This window comes from Anarrhichthys ocellatus, unplaced genomic scaffold, assembly GCF_004355925.1.
Source record: "Anarrhichthys ocellatus isolate YVR2014 unplaced genomic scaffold, GSC_Weel_1.0 scaffold11, whole genome shotgun sequence".
NCBI lineage: Eukaryota > Metazoa > Chordata > Actinopteri > Perciformes > Anarhichadidae > Anarrhichthys > Anarrhichthys ocellatus.
This window is the reverse complement of record NW_022280041.1, coordinates 2,342,112-2,362,880: the sequence shown is the minus strand read 5'-3', so window position 1 is coordinate 2,362,880 and position 20,769 is coordinate 2,342,112. Positions and strand designations below refer to the sequence as shown.

Sequence of the window (20,769 nt, the reverse complement as noted above, 5' to 3'; positions counted from 1 at the left end):
AACCGTGGTTTCAGAATCTTTTGGTTTATTCTACGTCAGGCTGAATTTCTGGAGTCGTGGACTTGGATACTGGGGATGTTTTTTGCTTTCTCACAGCTCCCTTCACGGGCAACTTTCCTGTTTTTACCATTTCATTTTCTGCTGTAGCTCTTCTCCATAAGGCTCCATAAGGTGAAGATGGAGGCCTTTTAGGCAGTTCAAGTGGAATCACACCAGGTGTAGGGAGAATGACCATTCTCGCGATCGTGGAAGTGTTTACACGTGTGATGACGCTGGACACGGAAGGTTTTCTCGTGATCGTGGAAGTGTTTACACATGTGATGACGCTGGACATGGAACGTTTTCTGTGAACAAGAGAGAGAAAATGGAAAAATGGAAAGTCAAAGTCAGTTTTCTTCACTATAAAATCCTTCACAGGTTAAATTCCTGGGATGACTTTTACTCCACAAACTACTTTTTTTTTTTACACTGAGGACACAAAGTTAGAGCAACAGAATATTTATGGTAATTAATTAATATATATATATATATATATATATATATATATATATATATATATATACACACACACACACACAGTATATATATAAATAAAACCCTCTGTCCTCTTAAAGAGACGTCTGTGTGAAACATATCTTACTTCAGAGGACGCTTCTTTTGCTTAGGATGCTTCTTTTGCTTCACACAAACAGTCTTCTGTAAACAAACAAATTAGAATGAGTTCTTTTAGATTAATATGATAATTGACAGTGAGACTACATTAGACATACATTATTATGTACTGTATATTTCCCAGGGACAGAGAAGGAAAGACAAACGTGTGATGATACCTTTGCTCCAACAACAGGGATTTGAAATCCTTTCACATCGAGGCTCTTCAGGCTCTTCAGTTTCTTTGCGTCGTCTTCTTTCTCAAAACACTCGATTGTCTACATGTGCACACACACACAAACGCACATATTACTACAACCGTCAGGACTATAAACTCACTACATTCACACACAAAACATTAACAGCTCCTCCACTACATGTCTGACCGCCCAGATATTTCAGTTTCATTTCTTTAAACGGAATCAGAGGAATTGTAGCATTTATGCACTTACATTGCATTTCCAAAGGCCAAAAGCATACAATAAACTATCAATAAATATGATTTGAACCCATAATATTCAGTGCCTTCAGTCGTTTGGATAGAGTACATGTCAACACAGGAGAGGGCTGATGGTTTCTGGGTTTGATTCCCTTCTTACAGAGAAACTTTGGATAAAATACCAAATAAAAGCAACAGATTGTCAAGGAGAAAACGTAGCTCACAACACTTCTATTTTTTCCCTGAGATGAATCTGAACACAGCGCTCTTCCATCCGACCTCGTCTCATGATGTGTGGCGTTGGTTTCACTCCCTGGCTCACTTTATCTCTGTGAGAAAGACTGTCCTCCTCCTCCCTGTGCTCCTTCCTTATCTACTGTTGACATGTATACTCCTTCGTGCGTTTTATTAAACTCCGGAACATTTTGACTGAGCTTGGCACTGCGTCATTTTGTTGTCCGAGGGCTCGTCACTGACGAGAAGGCAAAGAATTAGCCGAGTTAGTCTTGAGAATATCCACCGCCACGAAACAGAAAGCACAAACTCTCTACGCACACGTTACGCTTTAGTAACGACGTGATATGTAAACCTGGATTTCACTTAACATGTCTGTATCCTCCCAGCTCTGAGTCTTTATAAACTATGATCATGTGGTCAAAGATCACATCTCTCGGCCCCGTGTCCAGACACTTTAGTAAAAGCACATTTGTAAATGCTGTGATTTGACTTACCTTTTCCCATAAGACGCTTTCTTTCGTGAAGAGCTCTGTCAAAGAGAGACAAAGAAAACGTTTAAAAAGAAACAGAGAGAAAGACATTTGGGACCGTTAAACAAACTGTTTCTTACTTACTTATTCTGTCTCGATGCAGGTGTTTTTCTATAGTCTCGCCAACAGTCAGAGGGGTAACGGAGGTAACTGTTTGAAACACCTGGGGCTGAATGAAATCACTGTGAGCAGCATGCATAAGAATAAATTACAATGTCATAGATTTGTGCATATTTCTTGCTTTTTTTTCCCCTGACGGTCTGAATAACTTGCTAGCTTTTTAAAAATAAGGTCGCTAAGAGCTACGTTTGCCCCAAACGACTCTGTGGTCGTATGAGCTCATAATTCATATTTATGTGAAATATTTTGGCAGTAAAAAAAGACGTCTAAAGTAAATAAACCGGTGGCTTTGAACCGTCACCTTTACTTTTTCCAACAACCATGGTTGTGTCTTTTGCCACAGCTTCTTCAACCTTGGTTTCAGAATCTTTTGGTTTATTCTACATCAGGCTGATATTCTGGAGTCGAGGACTTGGATCCCGGGGATGTTTTTTGCTTTCTCTCGGCTGCCTTCACGGGCAACTTTCCTGTTTTTACCATTTCATTGTCTTGCTCGGCTGAGATGTTTTCTGCTTCGGTGGCTTCAGCTGCACTGTTCTGGAGTTCGCCTGTTGGATCTCTTTCGGGTCCAGAAGGTGACGACGGAGGCGTTTTAGGCAGTTCCAGTGGAATCATGTCAGCTGTAGGGAGAAGGACCTTTCTCGTGACAGTGGAAGTGTTTAGAGGTGTGGAGACACTGGACATGGAAGGTTCTCTATGAGCAAAAGAGAGAAAAAGGGAAAATGGAATGTCACGGTTTTAATGATTATATATTTTCTTCACTATAAAATCATTGGCGGTGCGTACAGACGTGTCTTTGAACAATACAACCTTCAGACTGAAGACAACGCGTATGTTCTTGGCAGCATTATTACCTGTATAAAAGCTAAATTGCCTCGCGTGGACATGACGAGTCTGCCGGCTCGTTAAACCCTGACATTTTAAGATGCATGTTTGAGACTGTGTGCGAGGGAGACTGCAGGTCAGCTGCTCAACCCTCTTTCAAGGGCACTTCAGCCATTATTCAAAACGAACATTTGGATTAGGGGAGTAAGCATAGTGGCCTTGGAGCATGGGTAAAACCCTCCCTCCTCTTAAAGAGACGTCTGTGTGAAACATATCTTACCTCAGAGGAGGCTTCTTTTGCTCCACACACACAGTGTCCTGTAAAACAATTTGAAATGAGTTATTTTAGATTAATCTGATAGTTGACAGTGAGACATATATTCTCAGACGTATATTTCCCAGGGACACAAAAAGAAAGACAAAAAGCGTGATGATACCTTTCCTCCAACAACAGTTATTTGAATTCCTTTCACATCGAGGCTCTTCAGGCTCTTCAGTTGCTCTGCGTCTTCTTCTTTCTCAAAACACACGATTGCCTACACGTGCACAGTTTCCAAGACTGAATCAGAGGAATTGTAGCATTTATGCACTTACATTGCATTTCAAAAGGCGAAAAGCCTACAATAAACTATTAATAAATATGATTTCAACACGGACACAGGACAGGCCTGATGGTTTCTGGGTTTGAGTCCCTTGTTGCAGAGATACTTTGGATAAAATAGCCAAATAAAAGCAACAGATTGTCAAGGAGAAACTTAGCTAATAATACTTTGTTTGTGTGAAATCTGTGATATTCCATTCTGAAAACAAGTCTTCATCCGACCTTGTCTCATGATTTGTGGCATTGTTTTCACTCCCTAGCTCACTTTATCTGTGAGAAAGACTGAACTGTCCTCCTCCTCCTCCCTGGGATCCTTTCTCATTATATTATTATTGTGAAATGAATGCAGGGGGGGGGGGGGGGGGGGGGGGTGTATTTCACTGGAGATTCGAGTTTTAACCTTGCAAAGCATTGTGGGATTACTACATTGCAATTCTACAACATGCTGCTAAAATAATCTGAAGGGTAATTTACTGTAAATACACAGTTCAATGCAGTAATACGACATACTGCTCTATCACAGAACTTTGATGCCATAAGCGACAGTAAAGGCACAGAATACAGCCGTCATTTTACTATGCTTTACTGTAAAAATGTCACATTAACTTGCTGTGAAAGTAATGCAACTAGTAGACAGTAAGTTACTGTAAATGTAAAGTCACATATTGTAGTGTGTGTTATCTTATGTTATCATCAGACATCACTGATACACACCTCCAGCTTGGACGGAAACAGTAAGAATGACTTGGTTTTTCCAAAGCGCTCCAAAGCAGCCAACACGTCGCTGCGAGAGACAGAACTATGAATCCCTTTTAGTTTCACCATGGTTGGAGGTGAAGGTTTAACACACTGAGCAAAGAGAGAGAAAAACACAGAATTAGAAAGCAATACGTGGGTAAGACACACACACACACACACACACACACACACACACACCTTAGTCTTTGTGGAAGAACTTGCCTCACTCTTCTGCAGGCTGGGCTTTGCTTCAGAAGGCTTTTTAGTCAACTCCTTCTTTGCTGTAGAGGATGAGGAAGAAGAAGACGAGGTGGTCTTTCCTTCATTGGAAGAGGAGAGGGAGGAGGAGGAGGAGGAGGAGGAGGGGGATGATGATGATGACGATGACGATGACGATGAATGGGACTTCCTCTTGGCTAGCTTGGCAAGTATGATAGGAGCCAGACTTTTAACCAAAGCATCCAGGTCTGACTTGTTTGACAGCAACTGGCCAGCTAGAGGGACGACAAAATAGCAGCGTGTTGGTGTTTGCAAAGTCTCATAAAGAGTCTCTATCGTAAGATCTTTGTTTATGAACTGTTGCCATCTCTTCTCGGGAAAATGTTTTCTACTTGGTTTACAAGTTAACATTCACATCAGAACCACTGGAAAGCGCAGTAAGAATTACTATTAATACTGTAAGAAGCACTGCTTCTTCCTTATAGCCAAACCAAAAGCAAATTAAATGTTTAAACATCACAAAAGCTATTTTAAAGATAAGTCTTTAAAACAATATCTTGCGTCCTTGCAGTGTTTGTAATTTCTCAAACCTGAATTTTCCAGTAGTTTCTCAGCCAAGCTCTTTTTACTGCGCAACCTCTCTCGTCGAATGGACCCCCTACTTCGTGGCGATCGTCTCTCGTCAGTCCTCCTTGGTGGCAATCGTCTTTTGTCACTCCGAAATGAGGGCAATCGTTTCTCATCAGTCCTCCTTGGAGATGATCGTCTCTTACAGCTCTTCCTTGGAGTTGATCGTCTGTTATCTCTCCTCCTTGGCGAGGACCCTTTCTCATCCCTCCTCCTCTGTGACGGTTGTTTCTCAGAGCTCTTTGAACGGGACCGATGGCGGGAGGAGGTAGGACGAGAACCTGACCTGGACCTGATCAAAGGACAGATAAAATCAAATGATGATTTCTGAAGAGGTTAAAACGCTGGTGTTAAGGCAGATATTTTTAAGGTTCTGCAGGAACATATTTGGCAATTTGACAAGCAGGTGGAGAGTGGTATCTCTTCTGTTCACCAATCTTATTGCTCAGATTAGAATTTATGCGTTACAGACCTGCGACTGGATCTGTGCGGCGATCGTGATTGTCTGCTGGGTTTCTCCCGTCTGCCCTCTGAACGATGGTGCCGACGGGGGATGGGTGAGCGGGAACGTGAGCGGGACCCGGTTTTCCGACGATGTCGTGAAGTGGTTGCGGGCGAGGTCTTGGCATCTTTACCTGCAGCACTGTAGAGAGCACTGGACGAGAAAAGCATAATGAACGATAGGAAAAGGAAAATTTGCCAAAAGTCAGCAGAGTACTGGTTCACAACTCACAACAAGTGTTTGAGCACTAAAGCCGGGCAGAAACTGTATGGTTCGACATGCAGTTTGATGGGTGTCACAACATCAGACTAATCACTCGAATAATCCAATAAAAAAAACACAGCATCTGCTCAGCTAAATAAATGTACCTGGTCCTGCTTGGAATCTCACCATCCCACTCCGGGTATCTGTGGTAAAAAACAACAATTGAAAGACGCATATTAAAAGTGCAAAGAGGCTACATTTTGTCAACAAAGACAAAAGAAACGCTACGAGAAAAAAGACTGACCGTTTACGGAGGACCTTGCAGCTCTCAAGGTGAAAGCTGGTGTTCTGGTGGTAGACCCAATCCTAGTAGTCAGAACATCGAACGCACAGCTATTTAGAAAGGCCTAATTATCACCACAACTGTTATCACCAATAACGTCATCTGCCTAAAACTAGACAATGATGGCATAGCTGTCAGTGCTGGAACTTTCCTAAAGGGAGAGACAACAGAGTGCATACTTCCACTCACCTTGATTTTAAGACATTCTGTGTTACACAGACAACAGGTATGTGGAAAGATTCTCGGTGTGGCCGCAGCACCGTCACGCATCATGGCCGCTGTTGGCAGGTCCCTGGAGACTGAAACTTTTGCCGGAGGCTGCTCGCTGGTGGGTGACAGCGTCAGATCAATGATCTCCACCAGGTCTGGGATTGGCTGAGGCAGATCTGGACGACTAACGATGGGGGGAGGACCAACCGGGATGAATGGCAGATGTTGCATGGCACCAGTGATGCTGGGAATGTGAAGAGCAGGGGGAACCGATTCGGTAGCAGAAAAGACTGAAGGCAAAATCGCTTGCCCCGTCTGTGATACTGGCTGCTTCTCTGTCTGCTGCATCTGTGATATTGGTTGCTGCTTATTAATCTTTCCAGTAATTGACCCTTGTGCTTTAGGTTTATTCTGATCCTTATTGCCACTGGTGTCATTACTGCCAATGAGCACAGGGTCCGGTCTGCTGGGTTGCACACCACAGTACAAAGTGCATGGTGGTTGGGTTTTCGTTGTTGACTGGCGATCTGCCTCCGGTTCTTTCAAAGCATCGGGTTTGGAGGCTTCAGACTTGACAGCGCTGATGTCCGTGTCTGTCTTTGGCAGAGAAGAAGAGCTCAGAATTGTTTGGGAACTGTGGTTTGGTTGGATCTCCAATTTTGTCTGATCATTGCTTGGGGGAGCCACAGAGCTCAGTTTTGAACTGTACAAAGAGCTGAGACTGGAAACAGAACTCGCCTGGTCACGTGAAAAACCCAAGGCAGTGCTTTCAACTGTTTTTTGCGGTGGTTCTTCAATATGTCTGCTACTACCATAAGTGTAAATTAGCAACATACTTCCACTGCCACCACAGTTTTCTCTACTGCGACTGATACTTCCAATCTCCTCTCCAGCCCCTCCAGTATATTTGTCACTTTGTCCACAGTCAATCACTTTACTTTGCTTGAGGACTGCGGATGATATTTCCTCCTGGCGCATCCCTACCCCTCCAGAATGACTCATTCTGGTGGGTTGGGGATCGGAACAGGGTTTCGGCTGCACTGCAGTCGTAGCTCTTTTGGTCTTCTCAAGGCGAATTTGCCGCAAGATGTACGGCAGGTTAGCAGGGGTGATCTGGTCTTCAGGGTAGTTGACAAGATGGTCCAAGTCCTCTTTTTCAAGTCCAAAACGCAGAAGGATGTTAGAAGCTAATTCCGACTCTGTACGGGCCGCAGGCTTGTCTGACAATGGATACTCAACATTACCTAACCCTGGAAGAGACTGCATTACATGTTCTCTTTCACTGGAGGAAATTAAAACATTGTCAGCACTTCTTGAAAAAGAAGACGAAGCAGACGTTGAATAAAATTTAGAGGGTTCATCGGCAGTGGGCCTTTCGTAGTTCGATGACCAGTCCGAGGACCTACTGCCACTTTCAACTCCCGGGTATCTACGTCCTAGAGAGGCAGAGGTTGAGGACATTGGGTAGGAGACCATCCCTGTGCCTGAGGAGAGACACTCCCTTTGAATCCTGGTCAAGCGAGAGTCTATGGGCTGTTGCATTGGTTTGCCAAGTAGCCTCACCTCCTCTCTGGCTCTACCAATATGCATGTCTATAGACCTCTCCATGTTCTTGTCTATAATGGCCCTACTCGGTTCAGGCCCGTAGCTTATCGACTGAGGCAGCAGTGACGGAATTATTCCCCCAGAGTTGGCAGAAGTCCCAGAAGAAGTTCCACAAAAGCTGAAGATGGACCCAGGTCCAGCACTAGAAGACGCTCTCTGATGGTCCTTCTCTGCCGGTCCACCGGAGAGTCCATACTGCCCCTGGTTGGAACTTTGGTTCCCGGAGGCATAGGGGTTATACAGGGGATGGGACATGGAGTTTGTGATCTTCGGCTGCCAACTGCCAGAGCGTTGTTTATCTGCGTCGCTGAGTTTTCAGTGGAGCCAGCTGCAAGGAGGCAGCCTGCTGACAGTACAGAAGCGAGCTCCCAGGGAGCCCTCCAAATAAGCGACTTGTTCAGAGCCCTGAAATCGGAAAATGGGCACAATGCTTCAATAGCAATGCAAGGCTGAAAAATAGACAAAGGAAGGGTTTATTGAATGGAAAGGACATCAGCTTCTTGGATGGGTAAAATCCATCACCTGGAAGGTCTTGTATTGAGTTGTCCGCTCTTAGTCCTTAGTGTGCATTCTTGCAATATCAAGAGATCCTGCTCGAAAAGTGGGATCACAAGATCATACAAACATCCTTTATCGTGAAAATTTCTTATTGACAAAAGAAAAGCAAGACAATAATCTCTTACAGTATCGTCACACCTTCATAATGCTCAGAGCATGGTGCACACAGTGAAAGATAAGTTCGAAAACTGCATGTGGTGGAAATTAATGTATTTCCTTGTGAGAAATCAAAAGTATCTCAAGCTCTCTGTCTTTAAGTATTTATTACAGGATAAGATATAGAAAAATGATGAAGAGTGTACAAGTCATCAAACGTGAGCCAATCAGTACAAACAGAGGGACAGAGTCCACGGAACCAACATGGGGCCTCCAAAGTCAATAATTCGAGGAACGACGCTTGGTTTATAATCGCGTGAGGCACCATTGGCCGAGACTCCACAGACAGCGTGCGAGCTACGAGCACGCATACAGGCATTTATGCTCTACGTGCTGTTTGTTGCAGATTCTCCGAAACGCCAGAGCGCGCACAAACAAAATAGTCGGCGAGTGTCATCAGCAAAACTCCATAAACCAACCGCCCCAATGTAGAGGACGTATTGCTATCAACTGCGAACTTAAATCTCACATTCATGGACCTACTTTATCACCTTTACACAATCCCTGTAAATAAATAAGTCAAGAATTAAATGTATTATAATGCAAAGGGTGAATATCCTGGAAACGAATCGGTTGGCAAAATATTTACTTACCTCTTGTTTCTACAGCATTTAAAAAAGTAAAATCCTCAGACATGTTAACAGTGCTTTTCTGAAAAGCCCCATGTTCGCACACAGCGGGTGCTTAGTGTGCACGACCAGCACCGCGACGTCTTCTTCTGGATCGTGCACCACGCATTGTACCAATGAAAGACCTACTAATGTGTCGGAGGATTTTACAAATGCTGGACAAACAGGAGATCTTAAAAATCTAAATTTGAGTAAAACTTTTCCCAGCCAAAATATTGTTTCATGATATATTTGAGTTTACAGTTAATTACAATTCCTCCTTGGCATTGTGGCAGTTGGTTTATGGTGTTCGGTGGTTCGGAGGATACGGCAGTAAACAACGCGTTGCACGTTAACACCTTTCCGCGTCATGGTGCCCTGCACGAGTATCAACGAAGCTGGAGGCGGAGGTCTCGACTTCACTCTGTCGATATGGAGGTGGAGCAGGCTGTTGCATCCAGCAGGTCCGGGTGAACAGGGGGTGCAGGCGGCTGTGTTCAGAGGCATCTGACGTATGGCAGACGTGGAGGATATCCAGCTCCCTGTGTGAGTTAGAGCTGAGGATTCTGGTTAATTCCCTCTCGTGGCCTAGTTCACTATTCTGCTTTGTACCCTTCATTGTCTCACATCGTTCTAACTTGCCTTAAAATCTCTATATTGGAGTCAAACTGCCAAAGTTAGGTAACACTTTATATGAAGGTCAGATCTATAAGGCGTTATAAGCACATTTATAACACATAATGCATTACATGCAAACAAACTAAACTGTCTTTATGGCTTAAGTTATGTCAGTATAACGTGCTGTGTAACAAACACTGTTACTTTTACATGAGGTGTAAAGCATCGTGAAAGCTGCACTTATAATATGGTAGCATCACTATATGTTGTGTATATAGCATCACTATATGTTCGGGCTACAGAGAGAGAGGTGTGCTCGTTTGTCTGTCTGAGCTCAAACTCCCCCATAACAGGAGCATTCCTGAAGGGAATAACAGAACACGAGAAGATGAACAGCGCCGGAGATAAACTCTTCCCAGACAGTTAGCTCATAGCTACAGCAGCTCGGTGCAACTTCAGACCCCCGACCGGGTCGAGGCCTTGACATGATCAAACGCCAACTGTATGTCCTTACTGCAGGCATGAATGTGAAAGCCCCTCCCTGCTTTTGTTGTGTTGATCATGGTCTTCTCTTACCCTTTGTCTCCTACTGCTTACATACAGTCTAAACACGGCTTTGGCTCCCTGTATAAAATGCTCCGTTTTTCATTTGCTGTGGGTCAAACTCAGGACAGTTTACATGTAGAATACACGACAGAAAGCAAGTCGGGCGACATACAGTTGGGATGTAGAGGAAGTGAGTAAAACTAATTATGTCCACTTTAAATATGGCAGACCACCTGAAGCTCCTGAGTCCATTTAAAGGAAAGGGAGTCTCATGTATTTTCTATTTAAAGAACATTGATGATGTTATTTGTCGCTTAATAAATACAAATTATTGTCGCCTGTGTCACATGGTCTTCTTTGTCCTGTAAGTGGAAACTGTTGATGTGTTGCTATAAGTATTTAATTGCAACCTATTTTTATTGTGAGCATTTTTTTAATGTAAAAGGCATTTACAATACGGTGATGGTTAACAGGTTTTTTCACAGACTATTTGAAGACGTTCAGACCATATTTCACTGGTATTTACATTATTCTCTTTCAACTGAGACATGTGGATGTGGATTCTTGGTTAGCACAAATACACAAAGATGACAGAGATAAATAATATCATAGTGCAGGAAGAGGCAGAAAACACAAGGAGTCGATATGACATTTCACAATATTATGAAGAACACAAAATCCACATACATAAGATATGACAACGTAATATTGATGACAAAGTATTTTAACAAGATATGATAACACATTAACAACAACAAAGAAATGATGATTGTGTGTTAGAGTGTGTGTGGATAAGCTTTTAGTTTGAGCCAAGAGTTACACAAGTTCTCTCTCTCTCACACACACACACACACGCGCGTAAAAGAAAGTTTGGCCCAAGAGTTAACAGCTTTTTCTTTGTCAAACTTTCTGCCTCTTGTCTCGTCTTGATGTCATTTCCCCAATTTGCTTTTACACTCTTCCCCATCTTGGTTTTAAAATGCAGTTACTTCTTACCAAGGAACCCGAGATATCTTGTTTTTTTTTCTAGAATAAAAGTAATTCTTTACCTTAGTTGTCTTCTGTTGTCTTCACTACCGTGTTCTCTCCATTACTCCTTTATTGCGAGCTCACAAGCAGCCTCCTCTGCGCCTCTTTGGTGGATTATAAAGTGTCCGTTTGCTGAGGATTCCTGGAAGTAACGAGCTCAACGTGTCTTTTATATTTTGTTATCTTGTTTTGCAAAACCTTCCGCAATGTCTCTCGCTGAGTGCACGCCCACTCTTAAAGGGTGCGCGCGCCTGCGTTTCGCTTGAATTCAAATGCTGCTGCATTCAAGTAGTTTAGGAATAATCGCTTTCTTGCTTCTAAATTGTCCCGGCGTCCGCGTGTTTGTGTCAAATGACCACAGTTCTGCCGGGTTTTTTTAGTCAGCTTCTGTCTGAGCTGCGACAGTTGTGGTTGCTCTTTGGCAGGAAGTCGTTCCTACTTCTGTAACCCAGCTGGCTTCACGCGGCGGTGCGTGGGCACGTTCACTTCCTCTGGTCAATTCTGTTGTGATTTTCTTCTGATTAAAAACTAAAAACATATTGGTATTTAAAGCTTTTTTCGACATTCACAAATTATTCTGTGTCACTTCTACCATTTAACCCTTATCCACGCTATTTAAATACACACATGCCACTTTAATAACATACTTTATTTAACACTCTTTATTTGTTTGTTTATTGTGATGGTACTTTTTCCACTGTGACTCAATAACAAGACCATATATATTTTCTTTTCTTGTTTATTGTAAATTTGTGTATGTACATTGAGAGCGGAGTGGAAACCAGAGACAAATTCCATGTATGCGTATATGGTATTTCTGCTCAGCTTAGATAAGAGGAAGGGGCTGAATGACGATGCAGATATTTCATTGATTAGTTAACTATTGAATGGTCACTGATGTCCAGATGTTTTAATGATGACTCAGCCCACCCCCACCCTCGTGCTCTGCTCCTTTATAAACGGTACACACGTGGTTCTTCCCCTCAGACTGCATTGCACTCTGGAGTGTTTTGTTGAGAGAAACGTATACAAATTGTAAACACATATCATATTGTGCTCGCTTGCAATATGGATGCATTAAAGCTTAGCAATATCACACACACACACACACAGCATTTTGACAGAATGCACATCTTGCCTACAAGCTGCTTCCTGTTTTCGGAAACAGAAAAACCTATTTAGCACATAATGCACACCATGTCCCCAGAGCCTCTTCCTGTGATCACAAACAGAACGCCCTATAACGACTGTCACAACCTGTGGGAGGGATATAACAGAACACATAAATACCAAGCCTCAGTCTCAGACTCATTCTGCTCTTTACAGAGAACATTTAGCCACTCCAAGCCACAGAAGAAGATGATATGTGTGCAGGCAGTCAGCTGCATGGATCACACGTTCCCATCTCACACATTCCACAGAGGGGGGAGGTTAGCAGGAAAGTGAACTGAAAAATAGGCCTTTCAGAGGTGATAAGAGAACTGTTTCGGGCAATGATCTGTTGTCTGCCATATATGGACCTGGCGGCTGCAGGAAGCGCCAAGGAGAAGCAAGTATAGGAGACAACAAAGGATCGGGGGTTCGGACTTTGGCTTTTGTGATGATTCCTGGAGGGTTCATGCATTTTTGTAATCTTTTACCTTACTTTTTGTGACAACTAATGTCCAGTGTTGCTCATCTCTGGTGGGGTCCTTGTAGTCTCCTAAAGGTAAGAGTGCTCTACCCCTGGGATAGGCTGACAGTAAATAAATTAGACATGAAATTTGAATGACATTCCTGTTAAAAACTGAGATTAAGATGGTGTTGTTCAGCATTGTTGTGATTTACTAACTTGGTTGGCTCCGATTGACTTTGAAGCTCTGCAAATGTATTTTGTGTGATGTTGCAGTGTGATTATAATGCTCACACACACGCACACACAAACACACACGCGTTAAGCCATGTGGTCGAGGGAGGGGATAACGGGGATATATTATTACTTTGATGCAATCCCCCCAGAGAAAGATCCTTTCATGAAAATATTCACCATCACGTTTGAATAAACTGTTGACTCAGCAGTCTGAGTAGTCAATAGCTTTTCATTATGAAAGACTAAATGCTGCAACCCTGTCTCTTAACAAATGTTTGGAGGGAAACGTATTTTCTTCCGGATTACGGACTCAGTTTAAAACAATTTGAAACACGTGGTTAATTTAGTAAATTAAAACAAACAAACAAAATAATCTACAAAACTACTTCTTTGATTAACAAAAGTTCCTTCTCCCCTCACTTCATTTGTGTCTCAAAACATATTTTCGTTTTCATTTGTATAGATATTAATAATGCATCTGTTTTTGAATGTATCTGATATATTTGAGAGGGAGGCAGGGTGTTGATATATTCTTAATTAATGTATAATTTATGGTGACAGAAACCGCTTGATCACCACCCATACAGTGTTTAAAATACCATTACGAGCCTATATTAAATGTTTTAACTGGAATTATGTGAGAATAGCACCGCTGTGTGGCAGAATAATGATAACACCCGTATCCTCTCTGCTTTTCACACCCTTATTCATTTAACGAGGAAAGGAAATAAGCCAAAGCAGCATTTAGTCATCTATGTTTATTTGTATGAACTTGTAGAAATACTAAAATTTATTTTATTTCTGTGGCCTTGGTTTCAAAATATTACCGGATTATTACATAACACGACTTGTGAAACCCAAATTTATGGACAAGAATGATTAAGTTAAAAAGCAGGACTTTTATGACGAATATATTCTCAACCTAACCGACATAAAGTGAATGAATTGAGAACTAACTGATCAATTCAGTTTCGGTTCAAATTAATTCTCAACATAATCTATAACTCTTCAATTTTTTTTTTAATGTTTAACATGAACTTTTGATCCAGCCAGTTGGAGCTAATGTAAACAAAGTAAGAGCCCTGCTACCAAAAACTCTGAACACAAGATTGGTTGAGTAGTTTATTTGAATGCCGACAAACAGTGTTGGAAAGTAACTAAGTTTATTCACTCGAGTACTGTGCTTAAGTATGATTTTGAGGTACTTGTAGTCTAGTATTTCCATTTTTTAAACTTTATAGTAGCCAATATTGCTCTTTTTACTCCACTCGTTTGCAGATACACAAAATAAATACTTCATATTGTAATTAAAAAATAAGCTCCACCTTTATGAACTGCAATATTATAGTGATGCTTACACATTAATTTATTCATAATTATAATCCAGTGACATCATTATTACTATTTTGACGTGGGCCAGTCTGGTACTTTAGAGAGGCCTATAGTTTGATGATAAGTAGTTTCTACTTATGGACTTTTACTTTTATGAGCGAAGGAAACTCGGGTGTCCTTCGCAGAAGTGTTTTTGGCACACTTAAACAAATAAAAGCTGTGTGACACACAGCTGTAATGATCTCAAACCGCTGGACTCTACAAATGTAACAGTTCCTTTTTGTGTTCATACATTTTATACACTGCTCAAAAAAATAAAAGGGAACACTTAAACAACACAATGTAACTCCAAGTCAATCACACTTCTGTGAAATCAAACTGCCCACTTAGGAAGCAACACTGACAATCAATTTCACATGCTGTTGTGCAAATGGAATAGACAACAGGTGGAAATTATAGGCAATTAGCAAGACAGACACCCCCAATAAAGGAGTGGTTCTGCAGGTGGTGACCACAGACCACTTCTCAGTTCCTATGCTTTCTGGCTGAAGTTTTGGTCACTTTTGAATGCTGGCGGTGCTTTCACTCTAGTGGTAGCATGAGACGGAGTCTACAACCCACACAAGTGGCTCAGGTAGTGCAGCTCATCCAGGATGGCACATCAATGCGAGCTGTGGCAAGAAGGTTTGCGGCGTCTGTCAGCGTAGTGTCCAGAGCATGGAGGCGCTACCAGGAGACAGGCCAGTACATCAGGAGACGTGGAGGAGGCCGTAGGAGGGCAACAACCCAGCAGCAGGACCACTACCACCACCTTTGTGCAAGGAGGAACAGCAGGAGCACTGCCAGAGCCCTGCAAAATGACCTCCAGCAGGCCACAAATGTGCATGTGTCTGCTCAAACGGTCAGAAACAGACTCCGTGAGGGTGGTAGGGCCCGACGTCCACAGGTGGGGGTTGAGCTTACAGCCCAACACCGGGCAGGACGTTTGGCATTTGCCAGAGAACACCAAGATTGGCAACTTCGCCACTGGCGCCCTGTGCTCTTCACAGATGAAAGCAGGTTCACACTGAGCACATGTGACAGACGTGACAGAGTCTGGAGACGCCGTGGAGAACGTTCTGCTGCCTGCAACATCCTCCAGCATAACCGGTTTGGCGGTGGGTCAGTACTGGTGTGGGGTGGCATTTCTTTGGAGGGCCGCACAGCCCTCCATGTGCTCGCCAGAGGTAGCCTGACTGCCATTAGGTACCGAGATGAGATCCTCAGACCCCTTGTGAGAACATATGCCGGTGTGGTTGGCCCTGGGTTCCTCCTAACGCAAGACAATGCTAGACCTCATGTGGCTGGAGTGTGTCAGCAGTTGCTGCAAGACGAAGGCATTGATGCTGTGGACTGGCCCGCCCGTTCCCCAGACCTGAATCTAATTGAGCACATCTGGAACATCATGTCTCGCTCCATCCACCAACGCCACGTTGCACCACAGACTGTCCAGGAGTTGGCGGATGCTTTAGTCCAGGTCTGGGAGGAGATCCCTCAGGAGACCATCCGCCACCTCATCAGGAGCATGTCTAGGCATTGTAGGGAGGTCATACAGGCACGTGGAGGCCACACACACTACTGAGCCTCATTTGGACTTGTTTTAAGGACATTACATCAAAGTTGGATCAGCCTGTAGTGTGTTTTTCCACTTCAATTTTGAGTGTGACTCCAAATCCAGACCTCCATGGGTTAATAAATTTCATTTTCATTGATAATTTTTGTGTGATTTTGTTGTCAGCACATTCAACTATGTAAAGAACAAAGTATTTAAGACTATTTCATTCATTCAGATCTAGGATGTGTTGCTTAAGTGTTCCCTTTATTTTTTTGAGCAGTGTATATTTAAGATATCAACTCATACTTTCTGCCATTCACAGTCTATGTAGCTCCTCATAAGGCTCTGTTCTAACCACATTTCTGAGACATTCACCTGATACTTTTTACTGAATGTAGGCTACATCCAATTCAACCGCTATAATCCTTTACGTTTACTCTGCTCGTTTCTTCTCCTCGCCTCCTCCGCTTGTATCTCCAATGGGTTTGACTAAGACGCAAGGAGTTGAGGAAAGAAATCAAGCAAGGAACAAAATCGGGGAATGAGAAAGACCCATAGTAGTTATTCCCAAGGCATCAAATAAGATGTAAATTAATGAAATTCACCAAATTCAGACAGCGACACAGGGTGGAAGCAGGTGGCAACTTCCGGTTCTGCCGAGTGAAGCCAATGCGGAAGTGTCTTAAAACCTGCATTCTCTCTAGTGTCCACCAGGGGCGACTCCTCTGGTTGTATAGAAGTCTATGAGAAAATGACTCTACTTCTCTCTTTATTTATTACCTCAGTAAACATTGTAAACATGAGTTTATGGTCTCAATCTCTAGTTTCAAGTCTTCTTCAATACAGCATGATGTTCATTTAGTAAATCATTTGCATACATTTGATAGGTCACTGCAGCGCTTTGCTCGACATTTTGTTCCGGCGAATATTGAGCCAGAATAAACTGTCTTTCTGCTCAATCCTGCGTTTTGTTGTTGCTTTATCTCTCTGCATTAACACTCCTGCTGCTTCTTTGGCTGAAGTTTTTTAAGGTATACCTAAAGTCAGTCTGAACGTTGCCTTAGGCTACATCCACACAGCTACGTTTCCGCTTTGAAACGTATATCTTTTGCTATGTTTATGCGTAGCGTCCACACTACTCAGTCATTACGTGTCTGTCCCTGATTTGTCATGCCGCCGGAAGCCATAAAACTTTGTATAAAAAGTAAATTTGATGCGTTTGTGTGTGAGAGAGAGAGAGAGAAGAGAGAGAGAGCAGCAGTCTTGTAACAAAGTTTGAAAAATAAAACTTGAAAGAATGATCCCAATCGCTTCCACGCAGTGAGCCAAACAACTTATTAACAAAACATTGGTATCGGATTAGTACTCTGTATCGGCCAATATCCAAAGCCAAGGTATCGGTATTGGGTCTGTCTGTTTGAGTATCGAAAGGAAGATCTTAAGTATCAAGCCAGACCTTTTATTCGTCAAGAGTACTGTAATACTGCCCGGTTTACGTGAATAGTGATGTGATATTCGTTTTCAGGCGTGTTAGTACGGACGGAAATCATTTCTAAAACAATGCAGATGTGGACGTAGATCGTTTTTAGTTGAAAAAGTGTGGATGTAGCCTTAATCTATGCCTCAACACTTGTTTCTGTTTGTTTCTACGGTGTGTCCGAAATGACTTACTACTTACTATACAGTGTTCCATATTGTGAGTCGTAAGCTACCAGCATTAAGTGCAGTGTTTTCAGGATTGTCTGAATCTTTCGGTATGATCTAATGTCACCTCCTGAAATGGAAATTGCGGTTCTGGTCTGTTACATTTTTGCAATGTGCATTGTCTGCTGGTGCCAGTCTCAATCCACCAGAGATAAACATGGAAGAAAATAAATGAGTTTGTGTCTGTTCCGGATGTGTCCAGTGACCTTGTTTTCTATTTGTTATCTATGTTTTGTTGCCTTTGCCCTCTCTGTACTTTCTTGCTAGTGAACACTCAGAAGTGAAATAGACTGAATTAATGTGCGTCATACAGCGCCAGAGTGGACGACTTCAAGACAAGACCATCCAGATGTTGGAATTAACCCATCCAAGAAGCTGAAGTCCAATCCCATTCAATAACCCCATCCTTTGTTTGTTTTTTTGTTGTTGTTTTTTTTTACTTTTCAGCTTTGCATTGCTATCGGAGCATTGTGCCCCTTCTCCCGCTCCACGGCCCCTAACAAGCCCCTTGCTTGGAGGGCTCCACAGGAGCTCGCTCCTGATTGGCCAGCAGGCTGCCTCCTTGCGGCTGGCTCAACTGAAAGCCCAGCTAGCAGTGACGCAGATAAACAACGCTCTCGCTGTTGGCAGCCGAGCCGCGACCTACATACCCACAACGCCCCCCTCCCCAACTGTTGCGGCCATCAATCTCCTTCACCTTCTGAAGATCGCAAACACCATGTCCCATCCCCTGTACAACCCCTATGCCTCTGGGAACCAAAGAGCCACCCAAGGGCAGTATGGACTCTCCGGTGGACCGCCAGAGAGGGACCCTCGGACGGCAGCTCCTCGCCTTGGACCTGGGTCCAGCTTCAGCTCTCCTGGAACTTCTTCTGTGACTTCTGCCAACTCTGGGGGAATAATTCCGCCACTGCTGCCTCAGTTGATGAGCTACAGGCCTGAACCGAGTAGGGCCATTATAGACAAGAACATGGAGAGGTCTATAGACATGCATATTAGTAGAGCCAGAGAGGAGGTGAGGCTTCTTGGCAAACCAATGCAACAGCCCATAGACTCTCGCTTTACTGGCACTCAAAGGGAGCTTCTCTCCTCAGGCTCAGGGATGGTCTCCTACTCAACGTCCTCAACCTCTGCCTCTCTAGGACGTAGATACCCGGGAGTTGAAAGTGGCAGTAGCTCCTCGGACTGGTCATTGAACTACGAAAGGCCCACTGGCGATGAACCCTCAACATTTTATTCATCGTCTGCTTCGTCTAACTATGCAAGCGGTGTTGATGGTAGGTTTAATGCTTCCAGTGACAGAGAACGTGATATGCCGTCCATTCCAGGGTTAGGTGATTTTGACAAACCCTCTCCGGACAATCCTGCGGCCCCTACAGAGCCCAATCGACAAAAGTACACCTCTGAGTCAGCTTCTAACATCCTTGTGCATTTTGGACTTGAAAAAGAGGACTTGGAACATCTCATCTCGTATCCCGAAAACCAGATCACCCCTGCTAACCTGCCGTTCATCTTGCGGCAAATTCGCCTTGAGAAGACCAAGAGAGCTACGACTGATGCTCAGTCAAAACCCCGTCCCGAACCCCAACCCACCAGAATGAGTCATTCTGGAGGGGCAGGGATGCGCCAGGAGGAAATATCGCCGGCTGTTCGCCAGCCGAGTAATGTGATTGACTATGGACATACAGGCAAATATACTGGAGGGGCTGGAGAAGAGATTGGAAGGACCAGCGTCAGTAGAGATAACAGCGGTGGGAGTGGAAGTATGTTGCCAATGGACACTTACAATAGTAGCAGACACGGTCGAGAACCACTGCAAAAAACAGAGGTGAAAAGCAGTGGCTTGGGTTTTTCTCGTGACCAGGCGAGTTCTGTTTCCAGTTTCAGCTCTTTGCACAGTTCAACACCGAGCTTTGTTTCTCCCCCAAGCAATGATCAGACTAACCGATTGCAAACCCAAACAATCGCCAACCCTTTCTATCGGAAAGACACGGACATCAGAGCTGTCAAGTCTGAAGCCTCCAAACCCATTCCTTTGAAAGAACCAGAGGCAGATCGCCAGTCAACAATGAAAACCCAACCACCATGCACTTTGTTACGTGGTGTGCATCCTAGTAGACCTGGCCTTGTGCTCATTGACAGTAATGACACCAGAGGTATTAAGAACCAGAGTAAAACCCCAGGACAGGGGTCAACCATTGCTGAGCAGATGCAGAAGCAGCCAGTGCAGCAGACGCAGCAGATGCAGAAGCAGCCAGTGCAGCAGACGCAGCAGATGCAGAAGCAGCCGGTGCAGCAAACACAGATGCAGAAGCAGCCGGTGCAGCAGACGCAGCAGCAACCGAAGCAGCCAGTACCACAAGCCATGTGGCCTCCATTTTTTCCTGCTGCAAAGTCAGTTCCCCCTGCATCTCACATGCCCAGCATCACTGATGCCATGCAGCGTCCGGTGTTCATTCCTGTTGGTCCTCCCCCCATCGTTAGTCCTCCAGCTCTGCCTCAGCCAATCCCAGATCTGATGGGCTTCATTCATGGGACGATGCCACCTTCCAACAGGCGGCCTCCGGCAAAGGCTGCAGTCTCCAAGGGTCTGCCAACAGCGGCCATGATGCATGATTATGCAGCGGCTTCACCAAGACTCTTTCCACATACCTGTTGTCTGTGTAACAGAGAATGTCGTCGCATGAAGGTGAGTGGAAGTCTGCACTCTGTTCTCCCTCCCTTACGAAAAAATTGTGGGATATTTATTTCAATATCTAAAATGTTTGTTCTTTTTTTCATTCTGAAATTCTATTTTATATTAATTTTTTTACTTTTTGGGCAAACTAAGGGGGGTTAAGGGCGATACTTTCAAGACTATGTGAAAGGTTTTTGTAAAATATTGAAACAAGGTTGGATTTCAAACTTTGGGAGTGATTTCTTTT

At 43.6% G+C, this 20,769-nt stretch overlaps 3 protein-coding genes across 7 annotated transcripts in view; 1 reads left to right on the top strand and 2 right to left on the bottom strand.

Moving 5' to 3' along the window:
- Positions 1 to 20,769, top strand: part of LOC116385549 (uncharacterized) — a 143,709-nt gene that overhangs the window by 100,987 nt on the left and 21,953 nt on the right. For 3 of the 5 annotated variants that reach the window (XM_031851109.1, XM_031851110.1, XM_031851106.1), the window contains exon 1: positions 16,949 to 20,534. In XM_031851109.1, coding sequence (XP_031706969.1) covers positions 18,564 to 20,534 — 1,971 coding nt within the window. In that variant the 5' untranslated portion in view covers positions 16,949 to 18,563. Of the gene's footprint in view, positions 1 to 12,699; positions 13,075 to 16,948; positions 20,535 to 20,769 lie in introns of those variants that run through there. The other 2 variants (XM_031851108.1, XM_031851107.1) reach the window with 2 other exon arrangements.
- Positions 26 to 5,659, bottom strand: LOC116385443 (uncharacterized protein DKFZp434B061-like). The gene is made up of 12 exons (XM_031850943.1): positions 5,460 to 5,659; positions 4,951 to 5,279; positions 4,340 to 4,635; positions 4,118 to 4,252; positions 3,240 to 3,338; positions 3,083 to 3,120; positions 2,455 to 2,671; positions 1,942 to 2,026; positions 1,822 to 1,856; positions 831 to 929; positions 641 to 696; positions 26 to 344 (listed from the first exon to the last, which is right to left on the bottom strand). Exons 1-12 carry the CDS (start codon positions 5,657 to 5,659, stop codon positions 26 to 28), a joined length of 1,908 nt encoding a protein of 635 aa, XP_031706803.1.
- On the bottom strand, positions 5,860 to 8,490 carry LOC116385552 (uncharacterized). Its single transcript, XM_031851128.1, has 2 exons — positions 5,998 to 8,490; positions 5,860 to 5,896 (listed from the first exon to the last, which is right to left on the bottom strand). The coding sequence occupies exon 1, from the start codon at positions 8,104 to 8,106 to the stop codon at positions 6,091 to 6,093; it is 2,016 nt and encodes a 671-aa protein (XP_031706988.1). The 5' UTR covers positions 8,107 to 8,490; the 3' UTR covers positions 5,860 to 5,896; positions 5,998 to 6,090.

Bases quoted from the DNA above. Each gene is read 5' to 3' on its own strand.
- LOC116385443 (XM_031850943.1), bottom strand. From the start codon at position 5,659: ATGCTTTTCTCGTCCAGTGCTCTCTACAGTGCTGCAGGTAAAGATGCC. The intron at 2,672-3,082 runs GTAAGATATGTT...TTTTGCTCATAG, and splicing joins CAAAAGAAGCCTCCTCTGAG to AGAACCTTCCATGTCCAGTG. The intron at 697-830 runs GTATCATCACAC...GTTTGTTTACAG, and splicing joins TCCCTGTTGTTGGAGCAAAG to AAGACTGTTTGTGTGAAGCA.
- LOC116385552 (XM_031851128.1), bottom strand. From the start codon at position 8,106: ATGTCCCATCCCCTGTATAACCCCTATGCCTCCGGGAACCAAAGTTCC.